Source organism: Pleurodeles waltl, chromosome 4_2 (assembly GCF_031143425.1).
Source record: "Pleurodeles waltl isolate 20211129_DDA chromosome 4_2, aPleWal1.hap1.20221129, whole genome shotgun sequence".
Classification (NCBI taxonomy): Eukaryota; Metazoa; Chordata; class Amphibia; order Caudata; family Salamandridae; genus Pleurodeles; species Pleurodeles waltl.
In genome coordinates this window covers 1,034,312,576-1,034,332,248 of record NC_090443.1, presented here as the reverse complement: position 1 = coordinate 1,034,332,248, position 19,673 = coordinate 1,034,312,576, and the positions used below count along the sequence as shown (strand labels likewise).

General features: G+C 47.4%; 1 protein-coding gene across 3 annotated transcripts in view; it reads left to right on the top strand.

Moving 5' to 3' along the window:
• The window catches only part of KDM2A (lysine demethylase 2A), a 448,889-nt gene that overhangs the window by 191,942 nt on the left and 237,274 nt on the right, over window positions 1–19,673 (top strand). For all 3 annotated transcript variants that reach the window (XM_069232944.1, XM_069232943.1, XM_069232945.1), the window contains 2 exons: window positions 1,223–1,349; window positions 5,543–6,051. In XM_069232944.1, coding sequence (XP_069089045.1) covers window positions 1,223–1,349; window positions 5,543–6,051 — 636 coding nt within the window. The remainder of the gene's footprint in view (window positions 1–1,222; window positions 1,350–5,542; window positions 6,052–19,673) is intronic.

Below are 19,673 nucleotides of genomic sequence, written 5' to 3'. Positions count from 1 at the left end.
CCCCCTGACCGCGACTGCCTGAACCTAAAGTCCCGACGGCTGGAAAAGACCCTGCACCCGCAGCCCCCAGCACCTGAAGGAACGGAACTTCTGTGCAGGAGTGACCCCCAGGAGGCCCTCTCCCGTGCCCAGGTGGTGGCTACCCCGAGGAGCCCCGCCTTGCCTGCCTGCACCGCTGAAGAGATCCCTTGGTCTCTCATTGAACATCATTGAAAACCCGACGTGTGTTTGCACACTGCACCCGGCCGCTCCCGCGCTGCTGAGGGTGTACTTTTTGTGCTGACTTGTGTTCCCCCCGGTGCCCTACAAAACCCCCCTGGTCTGCCCTCCGAAGACGCGGGTACTTACCTGCTGGCAGACCGGAACCGGGGCACCCCCTTCTCTTCATTGAAGCCTATGTGTTTTGGGCACCTCTTTGACCTCTGCACCTGACCGGCACTGAGCTGCTGGTGTGGTAACTTTGGGGTTGCTCTGAACCCCCAACGGTGGGCTACCTTGGACCCAAACCTGAGACTTGTAAGTGATTTACTTACCTGCTAAAACTAACAATAACTTACCTCCCCCAGGAACTGTGAAAATTGCACTGTGTCCACTTTTAAAACAGCTTATTGTGTTTTATGTAAAAAGTATATATGCTACTGTGATTATTCAAAGTTCCTAAAATACTTACCTGCAATACCTTTCAAATGAGATATTACATGTAGAATTTGAACCTGCGGTTCTTAAAATAAACTAAGAAAATATATTTTTCTATAACAAAACCTATTGGCTGGATTTGTCTCTGAGTGTGTGTTCCTCATTTATTGCCTGTGTGTATGTACAACAAATGCTTAACACTACTCCTTTGATAAGCCTACTGCTCGACCACACTACCACAAAATAGAGCATTAGTATTATCTCTTTTTGCCACTATCTTACCTCTAAGGGGAACCCTTGGACTCTGTGCATATTATTCCTTACTTTGAAATAGTGTATACAGAGCCAACTTCCTACACTACCCTCATACAGTAAACATTTGTGTATTGAAATCTACACACCTAAATAAATCAGTGTTTCTAATTGTTAACCTGGGGCACAGACAACTCCTGTTGAGCTCTTTAATATTAGCACCCCAAATTTACAAACAAACATCAGTCATGACATGCTGCCCTCATGGAGACGCTAATTTTCCATCGCAATGGTGAATGATCTAAGGGAATCTTATGCTTTTTTTTCTCTCCAGGTGCCGAATAAGTTCCGCTATCCGTACTACTATGAGATGTGCTGGTACGTCCTAGAGCGCTACGTGTACTGCATGACGCGCCGATCTCACCTCACCAAAGAGTACCAGAAGGAATCGCTCAGCATTGGTAAGAGCCACTAGTTCACTTTTCTGTCTCATCTATCTAGCTGCCGCCGCTAAAATAAGGTAGTTACTGCTGCTTCCTTTGTGCCTTTATGCACAGCCTGTACCATGCAAGGAGTTGGCTGGTATGTCAACTTAGAGTGTGATGGTACTTTTTCCTAACGCTCCTGTACTAAAATGACAACGAGGCACACGTTTTGTTTTGGATGGTCGCTCGTGCGGATTCCTCAATTGAGCGCATCCTAGGTGGCAGAATTGATCTGGAATTTTTTTCCCATCCCATGGTGGTCTTCCATCACCAGATGGTACTGCTGTGATGCTGGGAGAGCCACTCAGAGACTGGACCAAACATGACAGATGCTGCATAAGGTATCACCTTGAGGTTGTCATCAGTTCCTTTCTTTAAGCCCCCCTGCCACAGTACAAGGATTTTAAACTTTGAGGTTCTTGTAAGCATAAGATGACCGTCTCAGACCTTGCTATGATCCATCTTTGATGTTTGGATAATGCACTCAACCACGTGTCATTTAATATATGTGCTGTCATGCACCACAAAGTAGTTAGGAGGAGAGAAAACTAATTATGATCACCGTTGTAAAGGCTTGTTGTAAATTGCAATGCAGGTTGATGAGAATGACATCCTATTCTAGGCCCATCATAAGTAGGAACATCATTCTTCCCGCAACAAGCACAGGCGGGCAAAGAAATATCCTCTTCATCTTCAGAGTCTGATCCATTTCTGCCGGAGGTTAGAGAGGTCAGGATTCCTTCCTATGGGGACTCTGCAGAGCAGGTTGCAGTACTTGAAAACCAGTGGTTGCTACATTTCCAATTTACTCTTTGATGTACCTTCGTCTGAAGTTGCTCATACTGTCACCTTCCATCGTGGCTCATACTGGCCTCAAAGCTACTTCTGAAGTCGGTGGCATCAATAGGGCACCTACGAGCTTTGCCAATGGCATCACCGGTTTTCTGTTGGTTGTTTTTTGGCATTTACGAACTTAAACATGACATCTGTATCACTTGGAAGAAACATAGTGACAGGCAATGTAAAGTCTAAGACAACCCCCCCACATCCCCAATCGGCTCTAACAGAACATGTCTCTATTCTAAACTGCACAGTGGAAAAACAAAAATGTGGTGCAATGATTAGGCCTATTTAGTGGAGTAGGTGTATTTGTCCATAAGCAGAGTTACAGTAACATTCCGCAGTCAGACAGCTCCTCCTCGCCCACGGGCGCTCCGCACTCAAGGGAGCAGAGCATCTGGGGGTTCCAAGAGCTCAGCAACACTGCTGCCCAAGCCTACAGGTCATCGGTAAGTTTATTGCCGTTTTCCGCATGTGGCTTCCTTTTGCCACCACCCATTGAGCCATATCTCTCAACCAGTCAGCCACCTTCGGTGCAAAAGGAGACATCCATCTAATGGCTATTCTGCGCTTGGCCAGCACCAGACGCAAAATGAGGAACCTCTTACTTAGCTCCTTTTTTCTTTTTGGTCGGGCACTGCCCGACATCACTAGTAATGGACCACCCTGTGTCCGCATTTATGGATTTTACAATCGTCTCCCCTAAGGTAACCAGGCTCAGACATCCCCACAACACATGGAGAAAGTAAGCTCTCTGCCCACACAACGGGGGCAGGAGGAAGATCTCACTGGGTATATTTCATACAGCGTACTCTGGGTGAGGTATACCACATTATACTGGAACAATTTAAACCTCACATTGATAGAGGTTCCCTTCACCCTTCGTAAACTCACTCCCATTCCTGTTCCCATAAAGGAGCTTAGAGTATCTCATGCCACTTGGCGTGTACCAGTAAATTGCACAGCAGCAGATCCTGCCTCGGTGCCCTGTAGATTTGCAAGATCATCCTCCAACCCCAGCCATATGCAACAGAGTTCCCAACATCTGCGATTCCCGAGGGGCCTCTGGGAAGGAAGGCCAAATCCCACAGGCCGCCGCCACAAGTTTTGCAAGCTGCAAGAACTGGCCACTTCCCACATCAGAAGAGAGTATTGCATTTGCCTATGTGATAAACCTATCATTTGGGTATAAGTCCCAGAAAGTTCCACACCCACCAGCACGCCATCTTTCGACTGACATTGTCTGTGCAATGCTCTCAAATTGGTGCAACGCCCAGATACACACATGTGGCGCATAAGGGGCCCTCCACGCTGCGAGTTTGACTGCTTTCCCCCACACTCGATACACCTGACCGACCACATAAGGCATCAAGGCTGGAACCCCTGCCCCTATCATTCGATGCTCAGGCAGAGGATACCTCCACTCCCAATTCTCGTTGTTGTTCAACCAGTGTACCGCATGTTGTTACTGCCGCAGGGCAGTAAAGATCCAGACAAGGTCATTCAAGACCACGCCCCCTCCTCCATGGGCACGAGTGGCAATGCTAACCCTTTTCCTCCCCGAGGCCCATTGAAGGTCTACAATCAGTTAATCTAATTCCACAAAGTATTTTCTAGGGACCTCGAACAATGTCCCCTGGGATACATATAGGCATGCTGGTTGTACCATCATTTTAACCATCGCCAACGTACCCCTCAAAAACAACTGCAGAGTGTTCCACAGTTTCACTCCCGCCTTAACCCCTCCAGTACTTTTACCTATATTTGCAACCTCAAACTTTTTCGTCCCATGCGTAATTCTGGTCCCAAGATAAAGGACACTCTTAGCACGGTCACAGCTAGACCAATGCATCATCCGCATATAAGGAGACCACGAGTGGTCTCCCCAATTTGTGTTCTCCCAACCCTGCAGCATAGTACACAGCTTGCTTGCCAGGGTCTCCATTACCAGCACAAAAAGTAAGGGAGATGATGGGCAGCCCTGTCTTGTCCCCCAATATAAAGAAAAGTGCAGCAACACTGTCCCACCCACCCTCACTCTCGCCACGGGGGTGCTGAGTAACAACTGCACCCATTTAATGTACCGCTCACCAATATTTGACTTTCCACAAGAATTCCCTCAACAAGGAATTAAATGCGTGTACAATATCAAGCAGTGCCAGTGCGTATTGATCGTTCTCCATAATGGGGGTGGCATGACCAATGATGGCCTCCTTAAGCTATATAGGGTATTCTGATGTGGTATAAACCCACACTGGTCCTCGCGTACCAGCTGCGGCAAATGCTTCAGCACCCGAGGCGCAAGATTTTACTGAGTAGTTTGACATTGAGCATCGAAAGGGGGTGGTAGGACGTCACGTTTGTAGCATCCTTGTCCGGTTTAGGCAGCATGACAATATGCGCCTCCCTCATAGTGCCCAGGTGCCGCCTGCTCTCCCATGCCTTGTTATACATCACTAATACCCTGTCCACCATCCAAAGAATCAACAACAGTACTACATTCGCTCCTGGTTAATCAAAGATTGGCATATCTTGCCATAGAGCCCTTTACTTGTTCTTAGCAAAAACATTTAATTGTTATCCGCTTTTTCACCATTTTCAGTCTGGCTCACAGTTCTGGGTCGGTTCCGAACAATAGAACTGCTAAAGTAGGTGACAAGACTTTCTCAGTGGCAGCAGCCTTCGTCTCTTCTTGCGTGCTAATGCTAACCTTGTGAGGTTCTAAAAGTTGTGAAAGACTCATCTTTCTTGTTAAGAGATTTCAGTCGGTTTGCTGTGCCACTGTGAAATTATTAGCACAAGGAAGCTTCAGCCAACACTGAAAAATACAAATCCCACACAATAGACCTCAAAAGTCCCATCTCCAATCAAGTGCCATCACAAAAAAAATGAATCATTAACCATAATTCCTCTCTTCTAGATAATTTAATTATAATTAATTATTATTGTAATTATAATTTAATAATGAAATAATTTCATTTTCTTCTAAAGTTTTGAAGTTTCTCTGCTTTTGTGTTTTTTTTGTTTTGTTTTTAATGTGGCTGAAACAAACACCTGGGTGTAGAGTGTCTTTCTGGATCTACCTTGGATCCTTGACTTTCATATCCAAATTATCTTTGTGCAATCATAGTCCTGCTTTGTATTTTGAAAATATAAGGAATCTACAGGAATATCTAGTACTAGTCATAAAGGATTGCTTCCAAAGTTACGTTTTTTTTTTTTTTTTTGCTTAACCATACAATTCATATGTAATTCCAAGATAAGGCAAAAGCATGGAGTGTTATAAATTGCCGGATTCCTCAGCACATTTTTTTGTACCTATCCTCTAGATCTGGAACTGAATGGATCGGAATCTGGAAGGAAACGGCATGTAAAGGATGAGGACCAGTCTGAAGACGAGGAGGAAGATGAGGATGAGGAAGAAGAGGAGGAGGACGATGATGATGACGATGACGAAGACTATGTGGTTGAAGAGGAATACAAGAAGCCAAGTTCCCGACGCTGCATCCTGACCAACCCTGTGTCGAACGGTCGCTCTGGGATAGTGGTGCCGAAGCTTGACATAGGAAAGTGCACTCGCGATGCCCCACTTACCCTGAAGCGGATGGTGTCCACAGAATCATCTGAGTCTGCCAGCTCGCATGGCAGCAGTGAGCGGACCATTCCCACAGAGATGTCATTTGCTGGAGCCCCCAAGGACAATTCTCCGATTTACTTGACAGACTTTGAACTGGAAGGGCTGCGCAGCCTCGTCGAGAAGCTTGAGTCGTTGCCGTTGCACAAGAAGTGTGTGCCCACTGGCATTGAAGATGAGGATGCCCTTATTGCTGATGTTAAGGTAAGTTTCACAGGGGATGCAAGACAATGAACATGATGGAGAGATACGCATATACAAAAGTTAAAGGTGTAAAACAGCTGGGCTACAGTAGAGGCAATGCAAAAAGTGTTTTCAAACTGAAGTTTGGCAGATGAAGAACATTCAGGGCTCAGATTCTACTTGGGCCTACCGTTCAAAGTTTACTCGTTCCAAGAGATTGGTTTCTTCACTTGGCAGTGAGCTATTATCTGTTTTTATTACTCTAATGTGTAGTGATGTCCACAATGTCATAGCTTGAAGGAGCACTGTCTTGTATGTGTGAGAGGGAGAGAAAGAGTGAGGCAATCTGAAAAATGTACAAAACTGTGACTTATGTCTCAAGAGATTGTCTTCACTTGGCAGTGAGCTGTTATTTGTTGTTGTTACTCTAATATAGTAAGGTCAGCAATATGAGAGCCTGAAGGATCACTGTCTGAGAGAGAGAATGAATGAGAATGAATATACATGTACTTTGGCAAGATTTCCGACTTGTTTTCCCAGTGAACTACGTTGCGGGATGCTACTGATTGGAATATTTCCAAGAACCCAGTGAAATTACTGCTAGAGCTTTGGGAAGGTTGTTTTGTGCAATTTCTTTCTGAATTGCTTGTTGGGCAAGAGCGAGTTAGTTGACAAATTCTGTGGTATGATGGAAAAAATGGTAGTTACTCGTGTTTCCGGATCACCTAATATAACCCAGAAAGTCATGCACTTTTCTAGCATGCTTAACATGTGACCGACACTGACCCAACCCTAATGTATTACAACACAGGAATTAATATAGTATTATAACTTTTACAAACTCCAATACCCTTGGTTTTTATGTACGAAGTACAGAACTCTATTGGGGAACTTTTTTTGCGGGGGGAGGTGTCAGAATCAGTCCAACACCTAGCTGTGCTGGTGGGGTTGAGCAGAGGGTAGATTATGTGAGCACAGTTTACTATTTGAGGCCTAATCAGCCCTGCTGAGAGGAAGGTTGCAGCCTAGGGACATGATCAGTCTAGCTTGAGCCCTTTTTAGCACTAGAGAAGAAGTCTGGGCAGTCAGGCACACAGACATGTTAGGCTTGGCATAGAGGCATGATCAGCTGAACTGAACTCCATGCTCGAAGCCGAGGGGATTCTGGCAGCTGAGCCGCATGTGTGTACTACAGCAGAGGTTTGGCCAACCTAGGACAGAGCCATGAGGTAAAAGAAATGCACGATCAGCTGAGCTTGAGTCAATGCCGTGGACTAGAAGTGAGTTTCTGTATAATGGAATCTTCGTTAATATTCAAAGGCACTAAATATTTCCACTCACTTTCTGGATCCTGGAGCACTTTTAAAATGTAGACATCCAAAAAAGAATAAGAATACAATGTAAAGCAACATTTTCTTTTCAGATTTCATAAAATATAAACCAAATTTATAAACTAAATAACAAAACCCATCAGGCAATTAAAAATGCATTTCAAACCCAAATGTTAGCTTTACTGCCTAATTAACACGTGCCTTTTAAATAATGGAAAATAAACTGAAATTGGTTCCGTAGCGTGTAACCCAACATTGAAGACGACACGTTGCCGCATTAGGAGCCTGGTACCTGCAAGCGCACGAAGTATAGTAAATGGGCAGCAAAAAAACGATGGATTAAACCCAGATCTGTGACTGGGGGTGAATGTTTGCATTGTCAGCACTCCGTCCATCATCCTTATGTGTTGCTAATGTCGCCCTAAGTGGGAAGGGTATGCCCAGACGTGGGTCCCGTGCTTCCCATGCCACTGGATTCAAGCTAGCCTGGCTGATGAGGGGTGAAACCCCGAAACCGGTCCCAGGATGCTTGTTTCCAGTCCAGGGAAGACCTGGCCTGGCAGTTCGGGCTGGACTGTTCCCATGGGGAACAGGGTCAAGACTGATTTGCATATGGCTGGGTCCAAACTGGAATGGCATGGGCAGCAAAAAAACGATGGATTAAACCCAGATCTGTGACTGGGGGTGAGTATTTGCATTGTCAGCACTCCGTCCATTATCCTTTTGTGTTAGTAAATGGGCCACCAGCTATTTTTCCATCTTTGTGGTAGGATCCACAATCAGAGGTTCGGCCCTTTCCTCTTTCTTTTATCACATGCATTTATGGGCTGGAACTTTTTTTTTTTTTTTAACTTTACATTTCACACCATGCCTGTAAGGAAATGCCTCCTTGGCATGGTTGCCCCCTGACTTTTTGCCTTTGCTGATGCTATGTTTACAATTGAAAGTGTGCTGAGGCCTGCTAACCAGGCCCCAGCACCAGTGTTCTTTCCCTAACCTGTACTTTTGTATCCACAATTGGCAGACTCTGGCATCCAGATAAGTCCCTTGTAACTGGTACTTCTAGTACCAAGGGCCCTGATGCCAAGGAAGGTCTCTAAGGGCTGCAGCATGTCTTATGCCACCCTGGAGACCTCTCACTCAGCACAGACACACTGCTTGCCAGCTTGTGTGTGCTAGTGAGGACAAAACGAGTAAGTCGACATGGCACTCCCCTCAGGGTGCCATGCCAGCCTCTCACTGCCTATGCAGTATAGGTAAGACACCCCTCTAGCAGGCCTTACAGCCCTAAGGCAGGGTGCACTATACCATAGGTGAGGGTACCAGTGCATGAGCATGGTACCCCTACAGTGTCTAAACAAAACCTTAGACATTGTAAGTGCAGGGTAGCCATAAGAGTATATGGTCTGGGAGTCTGTCAAACACGAACTCCACAGCACCATAATGGCTACACTGAAAACTGGGAAGTTTGGTATCAAACTTCTCAGCACAATAAATGCACACTGATGCCAGTGTACATTTTATTGTAAAATACACCACAGAGGGCACCTTAGAGGTGCCCCCTGAAACTTAACCGACTATCTGTGTAGGCTGACTAGTTTTAGCAGCCTGCCACAAACCGAGACATGTTGCTGGCCCCATGGGGAGAGTGCCTTTGTCACTCTGAGGCCAGTAACAAAGCCTGCACTGGGTGGAGATGCTAACACCTCTCCCAGGCAGGAATTGTCACACCTGGCGGTGAGCCTCAAAGGCTCACCTCCTTTGTGCCAACCCAGCAGGACACTCCAGCTAGTGGAGTTGCCCGCCCCCTCCGGCCAGGCCCCACTTTTGGCGGCAAGGCCGGAGAAAATAATGAGAAAAACAAGGAGGAGTCACTGGCCAGTCAGGACAGCCCCTAAGGTGTCCTGAGCTGAGGTGACTGACTTTTAGAAATCCTCCATCTTGCAGATGGAGGATTCCCCCAATAGGGTTAGGATTGTGACCCCCTCCCCTTGGGAGGAGGCACAAAGAGGGTGTACCCACCCTCAGGGCTAGTAGCCATTGGCTACTAACCCCCCAGACCTAAACACGCCCTTAAATTTAGTATTTAAGGGCTACCCTGAACCCTAGAAAAGGAGATTCCTGCAACTACAAGAAGAAGGACTGCCCAGCTGAAAACCCCTGCAGCGGAAGACCGGAAGACGACAACTGCCTTGGCTCCAGAAACTCACCGGCCTGTCTCCTGCCTTCCAAAGATCCTGCTCCAGCGACGCCTTCCAAAGGGACCAGCGACCTCGACATCCTCTGAGGACTGCCCCTGCTTCGAAAAGACAAGAAACTCCCGAGGACAGCGGACCTACTCCAAGAAAAGCTGCAACTTTGTTTCCAGCAGCTTTAAAGAACCCTGCAAGCTCCCCGCAAGAAGCGTGAGACTTGCAACACTGCACCCGGCGACCCCGACTCGGCTGGTGGAGATCCGACACCTCAGGAGGGACCCCAGGACTACTCTGATACTGTGAGTACCAAAACCTGTCCCCCCTGAGCCCCCACAGCGCCGCCTGCAGAGGGAATCCCGAGGCTTCCCCTGACCGCGACTCTTTGAATCCAAAGTCCCGACGCCTGGGAGAGACCCTGCACCCGCAGCCCCCAGGACCTGAAGGACCGGACTTTCCCTGGAGAAGTGACCCCCAGGAGTCCCTCTCCCTTGCCCAAGTGGAGGTTTCCCCGAGGAACCCCCCCCTTGCCTGCCTGCAGCGCTGAAGAGATCCCGAGATCTCTCATAGACTAACATTGCGAACCCGACGCTTGTTTCTACACTGCACCCGGCCGCCCCCGCGCCGCTGAGGGTGAAATTTCTGTGTGGGCTTGTGTCCCCCCCGGTGCCCTACAAAACCCCCCTGGTCTGCCCTCCGAAGACGCGGGTACTTACCTGCAAGCAGACCGGAACCGGGGCACCCCCTTCTCTCCATTCTAGCCTATGCGTTTTGGGCACCACTTTGAACTCTGCACCTGACCGGCCCTGAGCTGCTGGTGTGGTGACTTTGGGGTTGCTCTGAACCCCCAACGGTGGGCTACCTTGGACCAAGAACTAAGCCCTGTAAGTGTCTTACTTACCTGGTTAACCTAACAAATACTTACCTCCCCTAGGAACTGTGAAAATTGCACTGTGTCCACTTTTAAAACAGCTATTCGTCAATAACTTGAAAAGTATACATGCAATTTTGATGATTTGAAGTTCCTAAAGTACTTACCTGCAATACCTTTCGAATGAGATATTACATGTAGAATTTGAACCTGTGGTTCTTAAAATAAACTAAGAAAAGATATTTTTCTATATAAAAACCTATTGGCTGGATTTGTCTCTGAGTGTGTGTACCTCATTTATTGTCTATGTGTATGTACAACAAATGCTTAACACTACTCCTTGGATAAGCCTACTGCTCGACCACACTACCACAAAATAGAGCATTAGTATTATCTCTTTTTGCCACTATCTTACCTCTAAGGGGAACCCTTGGACTCTGTGCATGCTATTCCTTACTTTGAAATAGCACATACAGAACCAACTTCCTACATTGGTGGCAGCGGTGGGATACAAGACTTTGCATTTGCTGGACTACTCAGCCAATACCTGATCACACGACAAATTCCAAAATTGTCATTAGAAATTGATTTTTGCAATTTGAAAAGTTTTCTAAATTCTTAAAAGTCCTGCTAGGGCCTTGGGTTAGATCCTGTTTAGCATTTCTTTTAGAGTTTAAAAGTTTGTAAAAGTTTGAATTAGATTCTAGAACCAGTTGTAGATTCTTAAAAAGTATTCCAACTTTTAGAAGCAAAATGTCTAGCACAGATGTGACTGTGGTGGAACTCGACACCACACCTTACCTCCATCTTAAGATGAGGGAGCTAAGGTCACTCTGTAAAATAAAGAAAATAACAATGGGCCCCAAACCTACCAAAATACAGCTCCAGGAGCTTTTGGCAGAGTTTGAAAAGGCCAACCCCTCTGAGGGTGGCAACTCAGAGGAAGAGGATAGTGACTTGGAGGAAAATTCCCCCCTACCGGTCCTATCTAGGGAGGACAGGGTCCCTCAAACCCTGACTCCTAAAATAATAGTCAGAGATGCTGGTTCCCTCACAGGAGAGACCAACACCTCTGAAATCACTGAGGATAGCCCCAGTGAAGAGGACATCCAGTTAGCCAGGATGGCCAAAAGATTGGCTTTGGAAAGACAGATCCTAGCCATAGAAAGGGAAAGACAAGAGATGGGCCTAGGACCCATCAATGGTGGCAGCAACATAAATAGGGTCAGAGATTCTCCTGACATGTTGAAAATCCCTAAAGGGATTGTAACTAAATATGAAGATGGTGATGACATCACCAAATGGTTCACAGCTTTTGAGAGGGCTTGTGTAACCTGAAAAGTGAACAGATCTCACTGGGGTGCTCTCCTTTGGGAAATGTTCACAGGAAAGTGTAGGGATAGACTCCTCACACTCTCTGGACAAGATGCAGAATCTTATGACCTCATGAAGGGTACCCTGATTGAGGGCTTTGGATTCTCCACTGAGGAGTACAGGATTAGGTTCAGGGGGGCTCAAAAATCCTCGAGCCAGACCTGGGTTGACTTTGTTGACTACTCAGTGAAAACACTAGATGGTTGGATTCAAGGCAGTGGTGTAAGTAATTATGATGGGCTGTACAATTTATTTGTGAAAGAACACCTGTTAAGTAATTGTTTCAATGATAAACTGCATCAGCATCTGGTAGACCTAGGACCAATTTCTCCCCAAGAATTGGGAAAGAAGGCGGACCATTGGGTCAAGACAAGGGTGTCCAAGACTTCAACAGGGGGTGACCAAAAGAAAGGGGTCACAAAGACTCCCCAGGGGAAGAGTGATGAGACAACCAAAACTAAAAATAGTAAAGAGTCTTCTACAGGCCCCCAAAAACCTGCACAGGAGGGTGGGCCCAGAGCCTCTTCACAAAACAATGGGTACAAGGGTAAAAACTTTGATCCCAAAAAGGCCTGGTGTCATAGCTGTAAACAGCATGGACACCAAACTGGAGACAAGGCCTGTCCCAAGAAAGATTCCACTCCAAACTCCCATCCAGGTAACACTGGTATGGCTAGTCTCCAAGTGGGATCAACAGTGTGCCCAGAGCAAATCAGGGTCCACACTGAAGCTACTCTAGTTTCTGAGGGTGGGGTGGATTTAGCCACACTAGCTGTCTGGCCGCCTAACATGCAAAAATACAGACAGCAACTCTTAATTAATGGGACTAGAATAGAGGGCCTGAGGGATACAGGTGCCAGTGTCACCATGGTGACAGAGAAACTGGTTTCCCCTGGCCAATACCTGACTGGAAAAACTTACACAGTCACCAACGCTGACAATCAGAGAAAAGTACATCCCATGGCAATGGTTACTTTAGAATGGGGAGGGGTCAATGGCCTGAAACAGGTGGTGGTCTCCTCAAACATCCCAGTGGACTGTCTGCTTGGAAATGACCTGGAGTCCTCAGCATGGGCTGAGGTAGAACTAAAAACCCATGCAGCAATGCTGGGTATCCCTGAACTGGTGTGTGTGAAAACAAGAGCACAATGCAAGGCACAGGGTGAACAAGTAGAGCTGGAGTCTGGAAGAATGGCCCAGCCTACCAAGAGAACAGGAAAGTCAGCTGGGAAACCAACTGCAACACAGCAAAAGAAAGGGAACCTCTCTTCTCAGGAAGAAGTTCTGCCCTCTGAGGGAACTGAGCCTTTGGAGCTTGAACCTTATCAGGTTGAGCTCTTAGGCCCAGGGGGACCCTCAAGGGAGGAGCTGTGTAAGGGACAAGAAACCTGTCCCTCTCTTGAAGGCCTTAGGCAGCAAGCTGCTGAAGAGTCCAAAGGCAAGAAAAATGGAACGCATAGGGTCTATTGGGAAGATGGACTCCTGTACACTGAGGCCAGAGACCCCAAACCTGGTGCCACTAGGAGAGTGGTAGTGCCTCAGCTGTTCAGGAAGTTCATCCTAACATTGGCCCATGACATTCCCCTTGCTGGACATTTGGGACAAACCAAGACGTGGGAGAGGTTAGTCAACCACTTCTACTGGCCCAATATGTCCAACATGGTTAAGGAGTTTTGCCTCTCCTGCCCCACCTGTCAAGCCAGTGGTAAGACAGGTGGGCATCCAAAGGCCCCCCTCATTCCACTTCCAGTGGTGGGGGTTCCCTTTGAAAGAGTGGGTGTGGACATAGTTGGTCCACTGGAACCTCCCACAGCCTCAGGAAATATGTATATCCTGGTAGTAGTGGATCATGCTACCAGGTATCCTGAAGCTATTCCCCTTAGGTCGACTACTGCCCCTGCAGTAGCCAAGGCCCTCATTGGTATCTTTACCAGAGTGGGTTTCCCTAAGGAGGTGGTGTCTGACAGAGGTACCAACTTCATGTCAGCATACCTAAAGCACATGTGGAATGAGTGTGGAGTGACTTATAAATTCACTACACCATACCATCCACAAACTAATGGCTTGGTTGAGAGATTCAACAAGACATTAAAAGGCATGATCATGGGGCTCCCAGAAAAGCTCAAAAGGAGATGGGATGTCCTCTTGCCATGTCTGCTTTTCGCTTACAGAGAGGTGCCACAGAAGGGAGTAGGATTCTCACCCTTTGAACTTCTGTTTGGTCATCCTGTAAGGGGACCACTTGCCCTTGTTAAAGAAGGCTGGGAGAGACCTCTCCATGAGCCTAAACAGGACATAGTGGACTATGTACTTGGCCTTCGCTCTAGAATGGCAGAGTACATGGAAAAGGCAACCAAAAACCTTGAGGCCAGCCAACAGCTCCAGAAGTTTTGGTATGACCAAAAGGCTGCACTGGTTGAGTTCCAACCAGGGCAGAAAGTCTGGGTTCTGGAGCCTGTGGCTCCCAGGGCACTCCAGGACAAATGGAGTGGCCCTTACCCAGTACTAGAAAGGAAGAGTCAGGTCACCTACCTGGTGGACCTGGGCACAAGCAGGAGCCCCAAGAGGGTGATCCATGTAAACCGCCTTAAGCTCTTCCACGACAGGGCTGATGTCAATCTGTTGATGGTAACAGATGAGGATCAGGAGGCAGAGAGTGAACCTCTCCCTGATCTTCTGTCATCAGACCCAAAAGATGGCACAGTAGATGGAGTGATCTACTCAGACACCCTCTCTGGCCAACAGCAAGCTGATTGTAGGAGAGTCCTACAACAGTTTCCTGAACTCTTCTCCTTAACCCCTGGTCAGACACACCTGTGTACCCATGATGTGGACACAGGAGACAGCATGCCTGTCAAAAACAAAATCTTTAGACAGTCTGACCATGTTAAGGAAAGCATCAAGGTGGAGGTCCACAAGATGCTGGAATTGGGAGTCATTGAACGCTCTGACAGCCCCTGGGCTAGCCCAGTGGTCTTAGTCCCCAAACCTCACACCAAAGATGGAAAGAAAGAGATGAGGTTTTGTGTGGACTACAGAGGGCTCAATTCTGTCACCAAGACAGATGCTCATCCAATTCCAAGAGCTGATGAGCTCATAGATAAATTAGGTGCTGCCAAATTCTTAAGTACCTTTGACTTGACAGCAGGGTACTGGCAAATAAAAATGGCACCTGGAGCAAAAGAGAAAACAGCATTCTCCACACCTGATGGGCATTATCAGTTTACTGTTATGCCCTTTGGTTTAAAGAATGCCCCTGCCACCTTCCAAAGGTTGGTGAATCAAGTCCTTGCTGGCTTGGAGTCCTTTAGCACAGCTTATCTTGATGATATTGCTGTCTTTAGCTCCACCTGGCAGGATCACCTGGTCCACCTGAAGAAGGTTTTGAAGGCTCTGCAATCTGCAGGCCTCTCTATCAAGGCATCCAAATGCCAGATAGGGCAGGGAACTGTGGTTTACTTGGGCCACCTTGTAGGTGGAGGCCAAGTTCAGCCACTCCAACCCAAGATCCAGACTATTCTGGACTGGGTAGCTCCAAAAACCCAGACTCAAGTCAGGGCATTCCTTGGCTTGACTGGGTATTACAGGAGGTTTGTGAAGGGATATGGATCCATTGTGACAGCCCTCACTGAACTCACCTCCAAGAAAATGCCCAAGAAAGTGAACTGGACTGTGGAATGCCAACAGGCCTTTGACACCCTGAAACAAGCAATGTGCTCAGCACCAGTTCTAAAAGCTCCAGATTATTCTAAGCAGTTCATTGTGCAGACAGATGCCTCTGAACATGGGATAGGGGCAGTTTTGTCCCAAACAAATGATGATGGCCTTGACCAGCCTGTTGCTTTCATTAGCAGGAGGTTACTCCCCAGGGAGCAGCGTTGGAGTGCCATTGAGAGGGAGGCCTTTGCTGTGGTTTGGTCCCTGAAGAAGCTGAGACCATACCTCTTTGGGACTCACTTCCTAGTTCAAACCGACCACAGACCTCTCAAATGGCTGATGCAAATGAAAGGTGAAAATCCTAAACTGTTGAGGTGGTCCATCTCCCTACAGGGAATGGACTTTATAGTGGAACACAGACCTGGGACTGCCCATGCCAATGCAGATGGCCTTTCCAGGTTCTTCCACTTAGAAAATGAAGACTCTCTTGGGAAAGGTTAGTCTCATCCTCTTTCGTTTGGGGGGGGGTTGTGTAAGGAAATGCCTCCTTGGCATGGTTGCCCCCTGACTTTTTGCCTTTGCTGATGCTATGTTTACAATTGAAAGTGTGCTGAGGCCTGCTAACCAGGCCCCAGCACCAGTGTTCTTTCCCTAACCTGTACTTTTGTATCCACAATTGGCAGACCCTGGCATCCAGATAAGTCCCTTGTAACTGGTACCTCTAGTACCAAGGGCCCTGATGCCAAGGAAGGTCTCTAAGGGCTGCAGCATGTCTTATGCCACCCTGGAGACCTCTCACTCAGCACAGACACACTGCTTGCCAGCTTGTGTGTGCTAGTGAGGACAAAACGAGTAAGTCGACATGGCACTCCCCTCAGGGTGCCATGCCAGCCTCTCACTGCCTATGCAGTATAGGTAAGACACCCCTCTAGCAGGCCTTACAGCCCTAAGGCAGGGTGCACTATACCATAGGTGAGGGTACCAGTGCATGAGCATGGTACCCCTACAGTGTCTAAACAAAACCTTAGACATTGTAAGTGCAGGGTAGCCATAAGAGTATATGGTCTGGGAGTCTGTCAAACACGAACTCCACAGCACCATAATGGCTACACTGAAAACTGGGAAGTTTGGTATCAAACTTCTCAGCACAATAAATGCACACTGATGCCAGTGTACATTTTATTGTAAAATACACCACAGAGGGCACCTTAGAGGTGCCCCCTGAAACTTAACCGACTATCTGTGTAGGCTGACTAGTTTTAGCAGCCTGCCACAAACCGAGACATGTTGCTGGCCCCATGGGGAGAGTGCCTTTGTCACTCTGAGGCCAGTATCAAAGCCTGCACTGGGTGGAGATGCTAACACCTCTCCCAGGCAGGAATTGTCACACCTGGCGGTGAGCCTCAAAGGCTCACCTCCTTTGTGCCAACCCAGCAGGACACTCCAGCTAGTGGAGTTGCCCGCCCCCTCCGGCCAGGCCCCACTTTTGGCGGCAAGGCCGGAGAAAATAATGAGAAAAACAAGGAGGAGTCACTGGCCAGTCAGGACAGCCCCTAAGGTGTCCTGAGCTGAGGTGACTCTGACTTTTAGAAATCCTCCATCTTGCAGATGGAGGATTCCCCCAATAGGGTTAGGATTGTGACCCCCTCCCCTTGGGAGGAGGCACAAAGAGGGTGTACCCACCCTCAGGGCTAGTAGCCATTGGCTACTAACCCCCCAGACCTAAACACGCCCTTAAATTTAGTATTTAAGGGCTACCCTGAACCCTAGAAAATTAGATTCCTGCAACTACAAGAAGAAGGACTGCCCAGCTGAAAACCCCTGCAGCGGAAGACCGGAAGACGACAACTGCCTTGGCTCCAGAAACTCACCGGCCTGTCTCCTGCCTTCCAAAGATCCTGCTCCAGCGACGCCTTCCAAAGGGACCAGCGACCTCGACATCCTCTGAGGACTGCCCCTGCTTCGAAAAGACAAGAAACTCCCGAGGACAGCGGACCTGCTCCAAGAAAAGCTGCAACTTTGTTTCCAGCAGCTTTAAAGAACCCTGCAAGCTCCCCGCAAGAAGCGTGAGACTTGCAACACTGCACCCGGCGACCCCGACTCGGCTGGTGGAGATCCGACACCTCAGGAGGGACCCCAGGACTACTCTGATACTGTGAGTACCAAAACCTGTCCCCCCTGAGCCCCCACAGCGCCGCCTGCAGAGGGAATCCCGAGGCTTCCCCTGACCGCGACTCTTTGAATCCAAAGTCCCGACGCCTGGGAGAGACCCTGCACCCGCAGCCCCCAGGACCTGAAGGACCGGACTTTCCCTGGAGAAGTGACCCCCAGGAGTCCCTCTCCCTTGCCCAAGTGGAGGTTTCCCCGAGGAACCCCCCCCTTGCCTGCCTGCAGCGCTGAAGAGATCCCGAGATCTCTCATAGACTAACATTGCGAACCCGACGCTTGTTTCTACACTGCACCCGGCCGCCCCCGCGCCGCTGAGGGTGAAATTTCTGTGTGGGCTTGTGTCCCCCCCGGTGCCCTACAAAACCCCCCTGGTCTGCCCTCCGAAGACGCGGGTACTTACCTGCAAGCAGACCGGAACCGGGGCACCCCCTTCTCTCCATTCTAGCCTATGCGTTTTGGGCACCACTTTGAACTCTGCACCTGACCGGCCCTGAGCTGCTGGTGTGGTGACTTTGGGGTTGCTCTGAACCCCCAACGGTGGGCTACCTTGGACCAAGAACTAAGCCCTGTAAGTGTCTTACTTACCTGGTTAACCTAACAAATACTTACCTCCCCTAGGAACTGTGAAAATTGCACTAAGTGTCCACTTTTAAAACAGCTATTCGTCAATAACTTGAAAAGTATACATGCAATTTTGATGATTTGAAGTTCCTAAAGTACTTACCTGCAATACCTTTCGAATGAGATATTACATGTAGAATTTGAACCTGTGGTTCTTAAAATAAACTAAGAAAATATATTTTTCTATATAAAAACCTATTGGCTGGATTTGTCTCTGAGTGTGTGTACCTCATTTATTGTCTATGTGTATGTACAACAAATGCTTAACACTACTCCTTGGATAAGCCTACTGCTCGACCACACTACCACAAAATAGAGCATTAGTATTATCTCTTTTTGCCACTATCTTACCTCTAAGGGGAACCCTTGGACTCTGTGCATGCTATTCCTTACTTTGAAATAGCACATACAGAACCAACTTCCTACAATGCCTTTTACCAATTTAGTATTTAAAAGGTTTTTCTTTGGATCAGCGCTGCTTTCCCTCATTTTTCTCTGCCAAAGGAAACTAGATATTTCTGTCAGAGTTGACTGTAAGTGGGCTCTTGGTGCAGGGTACCTACTCCATCCTGATTCTTTTTTTATGTATGCTGTCGGAGGAGTAAAACTGTGTTTTGTTTTTTTTTTTCCTCCATAAACCTGAGCAGGTGACAGTCAACTCTGTAGAGATTACATCCCTGCAGTGGGTATACTAAAATTGTCATCACACAGTACGTTCAGTCTGACCTTCAAAAGGCTACAGCCTTTGGTGCACCACTTCTATCACCCGATAAAGATATTACCAGAGTACGTATTCCGATGTATCCTGAAATACATGACGGAAGACTGATCTTGGCCCAGCATTCAATAGCTGTTCCAACCAAAGTCTAGGATATCACTAAATCCTTCCAAGCATATCATCTAGTTAAAGCAAAATGCCTCATGCTCAGCATGTCTCTAGCTAATTATTTGTGAACTACGTCTGCGAGGAAGAATAATTACCATTCTCTCAGAATTCTTGTGTATCCAGCTTTTTCTTCATTTTCATTCTCCGGGCATGAGTACGTACACATTACCTCATGCCTAGAGAGATAGTGGTCCTGAACAAAGTAGCAAGTATCCCCTTTCTTCATATAGCAAAAAAAGGTTTTGTGTTCTGAGTTGTCTTAGAGCAATATTAAATTGACTGAGTGTTTCTTCTCATACAGGGAATCTGATGCATAAACACTGTTTTGAGTTAAAACTTAAAATAGATCAGTATTCACAGCTAAGATTATGTATTCTTTTGTTCTCCAGTGTTGTTCTTACAACATATCTAGCTGCATTTTTAAGGTTCAAACTTCTTTTTAGCACCTGTGGATGGTTTTTTTTTTCTGTATCCTTGTCCCAGAACGTAGAATGAAGTGTTTCTCATTCATATTCTACTATCCCTCTTTGGCTTTCTGGTGA